The following is a 14,465-nucleotide window of genomic DNA, read 5'->3' as shown; positions in this document are numbered from 1 at the left end:
TTGACATCTACATCTGTCAAAATGCTGGGTCTAAAACAACGAAATTAGTCCAATTTTCCCTCTGATTCCTTGGCTATTTACTTTACTTGTGTTTTGAGTGTTTACCAAACCCAAACCCAGAGTGGCTGCTAATTCTTTGCAAATATGCTTTCTTCAAACGTTCCTTCTTATTAGAATATCTAACCAAAAGGAAGAACAATTTGAAAATAGTACACTGATAAATTGCTTTCAAACAACATCACTTGTACAATATAAAGTGACTTTAATACAGTGCATTAAGAATTAATTGTCTGCCTTGATGCCATAATGATGGTCCATGCCTGCTGTTGAACAAAATGGACACAAATACTATTCATTCATTCTTCATTAGACTAACACAGGCAAACAGAACTAGTAGACAGTATGGCTGGCATGCATGAGTAGGGCTGAAGGGCCTGTTGCCATGCTGTACAAGTCTTGGTATACAGAGAGGCTGAGGTTTGATTTTAGGAAGAAATATTACCAAGAAAATTTTTTGCTGAAGCATAAATTGTCATTATGAAGTTTTCCGCTGCCTTATTATTTTTGGCCATTGATGCGGAATCTAATAAAAAACGATTTTGAAGGATCTGTCTCCAACAGCAATATAATTCCACAGAGACTTGAATTTGTGTACTTCTACTCAAGATCTGCTAACTTGCACTATGAAGTATAATCACTTCTAGCAATAAATGCACCACAATATACTCACTGATAATAATCCTCAATTTAGAAATTGGTACATGACTGTAAATTGTTGAGATTTTGGAACATAGGAAATAGGAGCAGGAGTAGGCCAAAAATGGCCCATCGAGCCTGCTCCGCCATTCAATACGATCATGGCTGATCTAATTTATGACCTAACTCCACCTACCTGCCTTCTCCCCATATCCCCTAATTCCTCTATCATGAAAAAATGTATCTAACCGAATTTTAATTATGTTTAATGAGGCAGCCTCAACCACTTCCCTGGTTAGAGAATTCCAAACATTCACTACTCTCTGGGAAAAACTATTTTTCCTCATCTCTGTCCTAAATCTACTCCCCTGAATCTTGAGACTGTGTCCTCACGTTTTAGTTTCCCTGGCCAGCTCAAAAAACCTTCCTACATCTATCCTATCCATACCCTTCATAATCCTATATGTTTCTATAAGATCTTCTCTCATTCTTCTGAACTCGAGCGAATACAATCCTAGATGATTTAATCTTTCATCATAAGTCAACCCCTTCATCGCAGGGATCAACCTAGTAAACCTCCTCTGGACCGTCTCCAAAGCCAGTATCTTAAAGACATATCTTTAAAAATAAAATTCATCTGCAAGAAGGATGTTGATTCTACATAACTTCTGCTCCTGCAATTTCTTTGAAGTTTCCTTTAAAATTATTTTTAGTTATTTTTCCACGGGTTGTTTAATTTTGAAATAATAAAAAAAGTCAAGGGATATAGTTTAGCCCAAATTTCAAGGACATAATCTTGCAATGGGCAATTATCTTTTGATGCTGTTTTCCTCCTTTACCTTTAAATGTTTGGAACCCAACACTCCCCTCCACAATCCTTCTGCTTCATAAATAGACCTTTAACAGTTGACAGTTCATCAACGTCAATGTCATGACCTGAACTTCTGAAGTCGAAGTAGAAAATTCCAGAAATGATCAGCAAGTCAGACAACATCTGTGGAGAGAGCAACACAGTTAACATTACTGGATTAATTCGGGAGCAAGGTAAAACAAATGTTAAGATGAAGGTACAGGAGACTGCAGATGCTACAGTTTAGAGTGGGAAAGAAAAGAACAAACTGCAGACAGCAGCATCTGTGGAGGCCAAGAGATAGTTGATGTTTTAGATCAAGACCTTGCAGCAGGACTACATTTTAAGATTACATGTTTTCTCAATTTTTCTTTCTCTGTGAATGCTACCTTTAGTACTTCTTAAAACCTGTTTTGTCTCAAATTTCTAAGTTTTGATGATCAGCATAAAATTTTTCCTTTTCCACATAAGCTGCTTGACACTTTGAGAATTTCCAGTTTTTATTGCAGTTAATATCAAGCTATGCTTTAAAATTCCAGGCCAACTTTTCTGAGAGCCAACTTTTCTTAGCACCCAGTGCTGATTGTCCATCCTTGCAGTTACGGAATCCTTATGGTTAATGCTTTGAGTTAATACTCGGTATCTTTGCCAAAGGTAGCCACTGAGCAATCTACTACCAACAACTCATTTTCTTTAGAAATCGATTTTTTTTCTGCATTAACATTATTAGAGCAAATCCACTCTCAGCTGAATGGGCACCATGTAATTTCACTGAATGCATTTTTGGCTATCTGCTTATATCCTGAATTTCATACTGAGAGTCCAGCTTACAAGTTAGGCTCCAATAAATCTGGAATGCTGCCAGTTGCCTATGGAACAAAACTGTGCACATTTGAAACATGGCGATTGTGGTTTGCCAGTACAGTGAAGCACAAAACCATTTGTTTGGAGGGTCTGCTACTGGGGCATTGCAACACAATGAATTTGTGTGATGCTATCTTTGACCGTGATTTGGAAATTTTTAGCAGGATGTATGGTGCTGTGTAGATTGGGGGTATCATAAACACTATGATTGAGGTCAGACTCGTACTGAAAACTAGTCCATGCATATTTGTTTCTACAATTTACACCTCTAATTTAGGCTTCCACCTCAGTGTACACAAGTAAATAACCACTAGTTATGCCCACCTGTTTTGCTGTCTTTATCCAATATAATCAATTCTCCTTTAAATAGCTGGAGCTGGGAAAATGGAGCAGCTAAAAGTATATTTTTTATAAATTGGTACAAATTGGAAGACATGGAATAATTTTGAGATCATATTTGATGTCTTAATTCTAGATTTGGTCAATAACTGTTTCCAACTGCATTTTCCTTGGAAATCTGGTTCAAAACCAACTGATAGCCATTCAGCTGTTAGCTTTTGTTTTGAACTTATGATATATACTCCATAATAAAGGAGGCATTTTATCTGTTTGTTCACAAACATTCTAGAACTATTCCTGAAAGGACTGCCACTTACATGACCACATTATGTTCATCTTGCCAAGGCTAAATCAATGGCACTGGTATAGACTCTGACACTCAATCCTCTGTCTGATTCCTACCTGTGTTTGTTTTACCTCATTGCAGCTCCAAGGGGAAAAAGAGGTTGGAAGACATTTTACGCTGTGCTCAAAGGCATGATTCTTTACTTACAGAAGGTAAATGCATCCTCTTTTGATCCAGTTAGGCCATCCAATAAATCCATGGCTTTGCAACAAATGTGCTGTAAATCCTGGTTTGTCTGTGTCCCTTTGGATATGCTCCAGTAAAGGAACAAAAAAGCAACACAAGTAAACGGCAGTAAAACTGTTCTCAGAGCCACATAGTGTACAAAAAACAATAAAGGCTGGTTCAGTCAATTTATCAATGACTCCATTACCACTTTTGTTCCTGATGATATCACCTCCTTTTCCTCCTTGCTTTGTAATTCATATTAGTTTGGACATGAAGAAAATGAGACTGTTTCATCAAGAAATCCGGCAGGAAATTCAGAAGAAACTTTCCCTAACCAAAGTTTGGTGAGGTTTAGATACATTGAAAGGAGGCGAGACAGGAAAAAGACTAGAGAATTATACAAATAGATTTATGTGCAGAGCATAAGTTCTCAGGTGGACTAGCTGGGCAGAATGGTCTGTTTTGGCACTAAGTATCCAGATTCGTGAAGCCAGATTTCTGAATATGCCTCAATTTGTCTTCTAATGGGAAAGAGAAAGCATAGGATCTTTATCTTTCTTTGCAGATTGTGTGAATAGTCTTCAACATATGGTTTGAACTCATTTTAAACAGAGGTTGAAGTCATTTTAAATCAGTGATTAATGGAAGCAATTTTTCAGCTGTAGGAACTACTTGACAATGGCACTTCTCTACTGGAAAGTAATGGCCTGTTGACAAAGAGTAATTATTGCTGCAAGCAGCACATTTGTTGATTACTTTTAGAAACAGCCAATTTAAATTAGTTGAGAGGCAATGGGAGGAGCCTGTTTTTGATGAATTGGCAGTTCCCATATCCTGGAAATGTTTTGCATTTTATTTTTGGGTTGAAATTCATCAAATGTTCACTTTCAGGGCATATGCTATTCTTAGTCATGCTATGCTGCCCTCAACAGAGCTGTGAAGTAGCATTTTGGACCCTTCTGGGTTGGGAATAAACGCAAAGAGTGAGAATGGTCCTTACACTTTTCAGCTTTGATAGTCGGACATGCATTTTCTTCACCACTTTTGTTTGTCTTTGTATTGTCCTTCCTTGATATTTTTTTTTCAATCACATCCTGCCCTTGACACACATTTGCCAGGGAATCCCTGAATCCATTACATGGGTGGCATGGTTAATGTAGCAGTTAGCACAACATTGGTACAGTGCCAATGACCTTGGTTTGAATCCGGCATTGTCTGGAAGGAGTTTGTACTTTCTCACATTCTCCCCATCTCTGTATGGGTTTCCTTCAGATGTTCCAGTTTCCTCCCACCCGTCCAAAATGTATGGGAGTTGCAGGTTAATTGGATTATTTGGGTGGCATGGGCTCATGGGCCAGAGGGCCTGTTACCATGCTCTATGTATGTCTAAATTTAAATTTCTTAACTTCTATCCACTTTATTTCTAACAGAATCAGTAAATTATTAACCCAATAATACATAGTTTTAAGCTTTCAGAAATTACGGTTCATGCCATTGTCCAAGTCTTTCAATAAGAAGAAACTGTCTTTGAGATCAAGTACATCCAATGCCACATTTATTCAAGTGATGTATGGGCAGGGATTTCCACTTGTTGACTGAATGCAGTACCAAGGCTCTCTTTGTGTGCCAATGAGCAGCAAAAAAAGTTCTCCTGATTCTTATTGAAAATTCAGGAGTAATTGATGGAATTTGAGCCAAGACCTCTTCGGTGTATCTGAATGTTGTGGACCCCACTGCAACCAGAAATGTGATGTTCTTGAATTTTTATCTTGCTTTCATGTTATAAGGGTCTAAATCCATATTTCAGTAGCTAAATAAGATATGGTGTCTTGGATATAAGAGGATATCTTTTCACTTATGCCTTATGCAGGACAACGTTGAAGTTCCCTAGTGAAGACACTGTATTGGCATTCACCAGGTGGTCACTGGTAAACTTTAAATTAAGAAGTTCAGAATGATTTTTTTGTCCAAGCACTTTGAATGATTGAGGAGTGATCTAATTGACATGTTTAAGATAATGAAGCATTTGAGAAGAGTGGATTGCAAAGAAATTCTTCTGGAGGAATTAAAAGCTCAAGTAGGAATAGAAGGCCATTCATTCCCTCAAGAATCCTTCACCATTGAGGAGTTACGTTATGGAGTAGTGGCTGGTAGGGGAATACCAGCCCTCTCCAGAAAAGAAGGAAATACAAAGTTCAAGAAACACAAAACATTACAAATAAAGATAAAGTTGTGGAGAAAAGAAAGAAAATGGCACCCAAGAAGGAAAAAGTAAAAACAACGGGAAAAAAAGAAGAAAAGATGCCAGAAGAGAAAGGAGAAGGCCTTACCTGCATGAACAGGGAACCGTCATGGAGAAGAGAGCCCGTTCCCCAAGGTTAGTGACGACCCCGCAGAGTCGTGACCTCCCGACCGCTGGACTACAAAAATGGCTCTCTGAGCCAAACAAAAGCGTACAACTGCGCATGCGTGAGGAGTCGAGCATGCGCATTGCGTTCACTAAGGAAAAAGAGAACACCGATGAGAGGGGGGCCCAGCTGAGGAGCGAGCAAACACAGTGCGACCAGCTGAGGGATGCCTGACACCAGGCCTCTCAGCTGGAAGAAGAGGAAAGCAACAGGAAAGGGAGTGATAGGAAAGAAGAACAGCAACAGGAGGCCCAACAGATGACTAGCCCAGAAGAAGAGGACCAACAGCAAGAACCCAAGCAAGAAGGAGCCCAGCAAAGTGAGGCAAGCAACTCCACAGGAAAGTTAGAAGAGACACAGATACAAGGAAGAGAAGTAGAAGATACAAACACAGGAGCAGACACAGAAAAAGAAGAAGAAGAAGACCAAGCTCTGCACAGAGGAATAGAAGGTAAAATAGATGGACAGTATATAGATAAAAATATTTCAAGAACAAATGAGAGTATTAAAAGAATGGTTGACATTAGAATTTAGTGAAATGAAAAGTAAGAAGAAAAAGTGAGTAGAAAAGACCTGGTCATGATAGAAATAGGGAAAAGATTAGAAAATGTGGAAGAACGAGAAACGGCTGGAGAAATGGAAGTGAATTACTTAAGAAGAAAATTGGAAGAAAGTGTCAAAAAAGTTAAAGAGTCACAGGAGTTGTTAGCTCAGAAGATGGATATAATGGAAAACTATAGTAGGCGAAACAACATAAAGATAGTGGGCCTAAAGGAAGATGAAGAAGGCACAAACATGAAGGAATTTATAAAAGAATGGATCCTGAAGGTCCTGGGAATGCCAGAAATACAGGAAAGAATGGAAATAGAAAGGGCACACAGAATATTAGCTCCAAAACCACAGCAAAAACAAAGATCTGTTTTAGTAACATTTCTGAGATACATGACAAGAGATAATATACTGGAGAGGGCAAGGAATAAAATTAGAGAAGACAAAAAACCATTGGAATACAAGGATCAAAAAATATTTTTTTTACCCAGACATAAGTTTTGAACTCTTAAAGAAGAGGAAGGAGTTAATACAGCAAAATTGATCCTATGGAAAAAAGGTTATAAATTTATATTAAGATATCCAGCTGTGCTTAAAGTATTCATCCCGGGTGAGCCAAGCAGACTGTTCTCAGATCCAGAGGAAGCACGAGAATTTGCAGAACGCCTGCAGAACAGAAGGAGAGATGAAGAGATGTAACAAGAATGAAAAATGATGATAAAATAGATATAAAGATGTAAAAATAATGTATAAGAACTAAAGAAGGGAAAGAAAAGAGAAGAAAAGAAGTAAGGGGGGGAAAGAGGGTGAGCTTTGTTATATGTGAAGATAAAAGTCTTTTCTGGAAGGGGTTGGGTGGGAGAGAATAACCGTCACTGCAAAATCAGTTGACGCTTGCGAGCGGGTTTGCAATCCAAAAGGAGAGGGGAGTTGTGGTTGCCCGGCAAGGGATAAGGGGAAACTCAGAGGTGGGGGGGGGGACATTTTGGGTTAAGGGAATTTTAGATATGGGAGTTGTTGAAGTATTTTATGTTTTAAAACTGTTGTCATACATTGAGTTCAAAAAGGGCAAACTGAGAAATGAAAATGGGGAAAAGGTGGATTGTGGTGGTGAGGAAGCGGAAATGAGGTGTAAACAGGACATGAGATGGCCATGTTGAACTATATGACTATAAATATTGAAGGAATACATTACCAAATTAAATGAAAAAGGCTATTAAATTTCCTGAAAAAAGAAAAAATAGACATAGCATTTGTACAGGAAACGCATCTAAGTGAAGTGGAACATAATAAATTAAGGAGAGACTGGGTAGGGCACGTAACGGCAGCAAAATATAATTCAAAAGCTAGAGATGTAGCTATATTAATTAATAAAAATGTTCCAATCAAAATAGAGGAGGAAATAATAGATCCAGCAGGGAGGTATGTAATGATAAAGTGTCAGATATATTCAGAATTTTGGAATTTGATCAATATATATGCACCTAATGAAGAGGATCAAAAGTTTATGCAAGATATTTTTTTGAAAATTGTAGATATGTAGGGGAATATATTGATAGGAGGGGATTTTAACCTTAATTTGGCTCCACTGTTGGATAAAACTGGACAAAAGACTAGCAGAAAGAATAAAGTGATCAAATTTATGGTTAAATCAATGCAGGAAATGAAACTTATGGATATATGGAGGAGGCAGCACCCAAGGGAGAAGGAATACTCAAATTATTTGAGTAGGCATAAAACATAATCAAGGATTGATATGTTTTTGTTGTCGGCCCATATTTAAGGGAGAGTTAGGAAAACTGAATATAAAGCTAGATTACTATCTGATCATTCACCCCTGTTATTAGCAATAGAACTGAAGGACATCCCACCAAGAACATATAGATGGAGGTTAAACTCCATGCTACTTAAAAGACAGGAATTTAGAGAATTTATTGAATGCCAAATTAAAATGTACTTTGAAATAAATACAGAAATAGTGAAAGACAAATTTATATTATGGGATGCAATGAAATCCTTCATTAGAAGGCAGATAATAAGTTATGTAACTAAGATAAAAAAGGACTACAATCAGGAAATAGAACAGTTGGAAAGGGAGATAGTAATTACAGAAAAAGAACTAGCAACAAGGGACGATGTAACAAAAAGAAGAGAATTGGCGGACAAAAAAAAAAACATTACAAACGTATAAGGTGGAGAAGAACATAATGAAATTAAAGCAAAAGTATTATGAGCTAGGAGAAAAAACACACAAAATATTAGCCTGGCAATTTAAAACAGAACAAGCTAAAAGAATTGTATTGGCATCAAGGAAAAAGGACAAACAAATTACGTATAATCCAATGGAGAATAATGAGAACTTTAAGGAATTTTATGAACAATTATACCAAACTGAGAACGAGGGGAAAGATGATAAAATAGAAGAGTTTGAACTGCCAAATTTGCAAGAGGAACAAAACAAGCTGATAAAACCATTTGAAATAGAGGAAGTACAGGATATGTTAAAAATGCTGCCGAACATAAAAAAAAACACCTGGAGAGGATGGATTCCCAATAGAATTATATAAAACATTGAGAGTTATTAATTCCTCCTCTCCTGGAATTAATGAACCAGATAGAAGAAACACAAAACTTGCCAGATTCATGTAAGACAGCAATAATTACATTAATATCAAAGACGGGGAAGGATCCACTAACACAAGCATCATGTAGACCAATATCTCTAATTCAGATTATAAGATACTAGCAAAATTATTAGCAAACAGATTGGCTGACTGTGTATCAAAAATATTAAACAAGATCAAACTGGATTTATTAAGAAAAGATGAACAGCTGATAATGTCTGTAAATTTATTAATTTAATTTATGCAGTTCAAGGAAATAAGATGCCAACAGTGGCTGTTGCTTTAGACGCAGAAAAAGCCTTTGATAGGGTAGAATGGAATTATTTATTCAAAGTATTACAGAGGTTCAATCTACCAGAAAAATATATTAATTGGATTAAAGCATTATATAATGGACCATTGGCGAAGGTGACAGTGAACGGATATGTATTGAACCAATTTAAATTATGTAGGTCTACTAGGCAGGGATGTCCACTATCTACCTTACTGTTCATGTTAGCAAAAGAACCATTGGCAGAATCTGATAAGAACAGAAAATAAAATAAAATGGAGAAAAATAAAGGAGAAGGAGTATAAAATCAGTTTATTTGCAGATGACATCATAGTATACTTAACAGAACCAGAAATATCAATAAAAGAACTACATAAGAAATTGAAGGAATATGGAGAAATATCAGGGTACAAGATCAATGCAAATAAAAGTGAAGCGATGCCAATGAATAAATTTAAAAAAGAATCTCCATTTAAATGGCAAACAAGCAATCCGATTCCTAGGTATTAGATTAGATAATAATTTAAGCCACCTGTACAAATTAATTTATTAGCCATTAATAAAGAAATTGCAGGAAGACTTAGAACATTGGAAAGAATTACCACTAACGTTGATAGGGAGGGTAAATTGCATTAAAATGAATGTCCTCCCATGGATACAATATTTATTTAAATAGTTACCAATTCCCTTAACAGAGAAATTCTTCATTGAACTAAAGAGAATAAGAAGTACATTTTTTATGGAAAGGGGGGATAAATTAACAGAGGTACTACCAAGGTGGTTTGCAGTTACCAAACTTTAAAAATTATTATAGAGCAGCACAATTTATCAGATTTTTATCAGACAAGAGAAAAACCAGATTGAACCAAGATAGAGCTAGATAAAATATGGGAGAATGTACTGGAACATATACTTTATAAGTGGGATGAAAAGCTGATACAATATAAAGCTCACCAGTACTGCATCATTTACTCAATATATGGAAGAAGATTCACTTAGAAAGGAAAAAAACAAATTACCAACTACCAAAATTATTATTGATGCAAAATCAGCTAATCCCTTTTACAATAGATAACCTTTCCTTTAGAGAATGGGAGAGAAAAGGAATTAAAAGAATAGAAAATTGTTTTTTGGGAAATAATTTATTAACATTTGAACAAATGAAGTACAAATATGAAATGACTCATGGTACAATGTTTGCATACCATCAACTGAAAGCCTACTTAAAGGATAAAATGGGAAACAGACTGAGATTACCAGAAGGAAGCAGTTTTGAATATTTGATTACAGACACAATGATAATAAAAAGATTTATAATGAACGTGTAGTTCAAGCTGCAAGAGAAGGAAAATGTGAAATAAGCTATAAACCCAAACAAAAGTGGGAAAAAGATTTAAACATAAAGATAAAAAATGAAACATGGAAAAATTTATGCTCTGGAACTATGAAGAATATAACAAACACAAGGTTACTTATGATACAGTATAATTGGTTACCCAGGTTATATAACACTCCCGAAAAATTTAAAAAAATGGGATCCAACATTATCAGATAGATGTTTTCACTGTAAGAAGGAAATGGGAACAACAGTACATGCAATTTGGGCATGTGAGAAAGCGAGTAAGTATTGGGAAGATCTAAATCAGTTCTTAAGTAAAATCTCAAAAAGCAACATACCAAAAAATCCAGAAATCTTTCTTCTAAGTAATATAAGAAGTAAAGAATTAGGCCTCAAACTGAATGAAGCGCAAAAAAGATTTATTATGATAGCCTTAGCTGTAGCAAAAAAATGTATAATGTCAACTTGGAAATCAGAAGAGAGCCTGAGAGAAATTAATAAATGTATTCCATTGGAAAAAATAACATAAAGTCACATTGTTTGAACAAATTTGGGAACCGTACATGGAACATAACAGAGAGGGCCTACCGCAGACCTCCACCCCCTAAAATGATAAAATGATAAGAAGACAAAATGACTTGATCCAGTGTGTAAAAGTAGATCACACAATTTTCTTGTTAATTTCATTGTGTGATGACATTGTTTAATGGGTTTATTGTATTGTATATGTTGAACGTTTAATGGGTTTGGAGGGGGGTGGGAAGGAGGGAGAGAAGGTAGGGGGGGAAAAGGGGAGAAAAATGCCACTGTGTATATTTAAGAGGGAAATATTTGTATGTATTTTGATTGATATGGTTCACAGTGTGAAAAGTTAAAAAAAAAGAATCCTCCATTCAGCAAGATCATGACATCTTCCAACTCATCTCCATATACTTTGATTTCTATAATTAGGTAGGAGAAAGTGAATTCAAATCAGGCAATCATTTTAAGATTGGCAGTTTGGGAGTGAATTCTGGGAGTCATCACAAAAGGTAGCTGCTGGTCTCTACAAAGATCTGGATTTTAAGATGTTGGTTGAGAAATTTTGTTTAAACAAGTCTATCATGAGACAACTGGAGTTGAATGGTGTTATGGTGCAGGTGATTTGTGGAAAAAAATTAAATGGCAGAACTGGCTTGAGTACTGCATGGTGTGATACTGTACCCATGATGCAGTGAAATCCATTGTTAAAAAAAGGTGTAGCCAGTAATTGATATAATCAGTTTGCAACTCACAAGCAAAGCAGGAATGTGAAGGTTTAAATGCCTTGAATTATTTTGCCTATAGTCTATGTTTTGTTTCTTTCATGTATTTTTTAATGCTTTAAAGCCATTCTTGAGTTGTTTATGAATGGGTAAGTGATAGTGGAAGGAAAACAAGAAGCAAAGCATTTGTGAAGTGGATTTAAGAAATAACAGATTTTGAAAATACTTGGAGACTGAGGGGGAACAGATGTTTTAGAAAGCATATGAGTGTCCTTATCTACGTAGATCATCAAAGCAGTTTTATAGCAAAAGAATTGCCATTGAATTTATGCCAAATAACCTCTACAAACACAGACAAAAACCAATCCACACCTGTAGAGCGGGTCAAAAGAATCAAAGGCTTGTTGATCCAAACCAAGGTTTTATTAACTAGAAGACTGGAGCGTATCATATATAGGTCAACCAGTCCAGAATGACCTGGTCTGGCTAGGAGCAACCCTTTAAGACCTGCCAGTAGGCATGGCTACACTCTCAGCCAATCACAATCATCCTACACTACAGTCTATCCATATACACATTGGTGATAGAATCTGTACTATCACAACACCCTTCAAATATCATTTGAGTTTGCAAAATAAGAAATTCAGCTTTGCTTGTGGATCATGTTTTTTTTAAATCAAAAATCTGTTTCCTTCTTTCTCCTTTTCTCCTGCAAACTTTGTCTACTCGCAGGACTACCTGTTGATAGGTCACCTAAAGAGGTGAACAAGGCACTCTGGTGAAGCATTATCCTGCACTTGCATGTCATTCAAGCTTGGACCATCTAACCAGATTGCTTTGGGAGCAGGAGTTCTGATTAATTGGAGTAGATATTTTTCCTCAGTTGAATGCGCTATTGAATAATGCATTTGAAATTCAGTCCTATTGTTACTGACACACCACCTTTCACAAGCAGTACAATTAGTATATTTTACATGTAATAAAAATTATATATCTATCTGCCATGCTGTTACATTGCATAATAAATTTTCAATAATATATTCCAATGTAGTTCAAAGGTTTACTCTCCGAATACGTTTTTTATTCAAGCCTCAGTAGATCATCTTGGTGAAAACAATATACTTAAGTCTTGGCAGGATCTATTATAATTTCTTTTGAAAAATCAGAACACAGAAGAGAAAACAACCCACAAAAATTGTAAGGAGTTTGTCGGTAATTTAAATTGTAATCAGTCTTCAGCAATGTGAAAGTAATGAAAGCAATCCAATAAGATTAAAATACAATTGCAGATAAAGAGTCTAACATAAGTGTGCTCTCCACAATTCAATTGATTATTTGCCTCGATGTAATCTGCCTAGGGCTAATGTGTGTATTCCATTGATATTCCACTGATATCCAAACTTTCCTGAATCCCAGCACTTGCTGGTTCTGCTGTCCACCTGCTCTTTCTTTCCTCTAGAATAGATGCAGAGGTAACAGATTAATAGGCCCTTACTAAGATGGCTCATGTAGCTTTTACCAAGAGCTATCAGCTTTTAAATAACTCTAATAGACACCTTAAAACAATTAAATACATTTAAGTAATTTAAATAAAAATAATGTGCTGAATATTAAAAAGGTTGAAGAAAGTACTTCTGTTTTCTCAAAGGGAGGTGTTATTCTTTCATTGAGTTGCCCTGGATGAGAGCTGAGACCTTGATGTAAGGTGGACTTGGATCTTTCTCCAGTACAACTCTGGCCCACCCCTGTTCCTTGTCTTATACATCAGTATAATGTATGTAAGCACAAAAATTCTTACTTGTTTCTAAACAGGTACATGAAGCACACCAACAACAATAGCATAAATTAAAATAACCATAGTATGCCATGCTTGCCATTGCTTGCCATAGCTGTATAGGTACATATGATGCTGTTTTGGTACATATGATGCACTAAGAACAACTAGGCGAGTAAAGTTGTCACAATGTGCTATGAGGCAGAAAAGGAGAAAATAAATATAAAAGGATGGATAAATAATGGAGTGGAGAGGTGTGCTGATTCTTGACGTCTAGGACTTCATGACGTAGGATGACCAGCTTTGGGTCCACCAGCTGTCAGTAAGCAGAATTTTGAGATATTGACCAAATGTATTGACTGAAGGTAGTGAATGGACTATAAAAGATTATTTCTTTTTATTAAACAAACTTGTATATTAATTACATAATTACATAATATTAGTCAGTTATAAAGATATGGCATGGTTTAACTGGGAAGATGGGCTCAGATACATTTTGGCAACCTGGACAACTTTCAGGTTTCAATTAAGAGAAAATAGATTGTAGGAAGTTGAGGTAATTTGGCAAGCTCCTACAGTTAACTTAGAACCATAGAAAAAAAAACACTACAGTTCAGCAACAGGCTTTTGGCCCATCTAGTCCATGCTGAACTATTATTCTGCCTGATCCAATTGACCTGCAACCAGGCCATCGGCCTCCATACCATACTCATCCATGTAAATTTTTCCTAAATGTAAAAATCACATTCATCACTTCAGCTCATCTGTCCTCAGCTCTGTTCTGCTATTCAACTATTATGTGACTGATCTGGGATCTGCCTCTGTGCACTGCCTTTCCTCAACAAGAGACGCATCAGTCTTTGCATTGTAAGTTCCATTTACCTCAGATTTGGGGAAACTACACACTTCTTGTGTCCATTATGTACAGACAGATTCCCTTTTCGGATTGATAAATGAACTGGCTCAAGCATTGAGAATAAAATCTTCTCCTGC

At 36.3% G+C, this 14,465-nt stretch overlaps 1 protein-coding gene across 12 annotated transcripts in view; it reads left to right on the top strand.

The window, feature by feature from the left end:
- Nucleotides 1-14,465, top strand: part of psd3l (pleckstrin and Sec7 domain containing 3, like) — a 538,648-nt gene that overhangs the window by 487,566 nt on the left and 36,617 nt on the right. For all 12 annotated transcript variants that reach the window (XM_069925817.1, XM_069925820.1, XM_069925819.1 and 9 more), the window contains one exon: nucleotides 3,177-3,247. In XM_069925817.1, the coding sequence (XP_069781918.1) occupies nucleotides 3,177-3,247 (71 nt within the window). The remainder of the gene's footprint in view (nucleotides 1-3,176; nucleotides 3,248-14,465) is intronic.

Source organism: Narcine bancroftii, chromosome 3, assembly GCF_036971445.1.
Source record: "Narcine bancroftii isolate sNarBan1 chromosome 3, sNarBan1.hap1, whole genome shotgun sequence".
NCBI classification, from domain to species: Eukaryota; Metazoa; Chordata; class Chondrichthyes; order Torpediniformes; family Narcinidae; genus Narcine; species Narcine bancroftii.
Note: the sequence above shows the minus strand (reverse complement) of the source record. Positions and strands in the feature narration are given on the sequence as shown.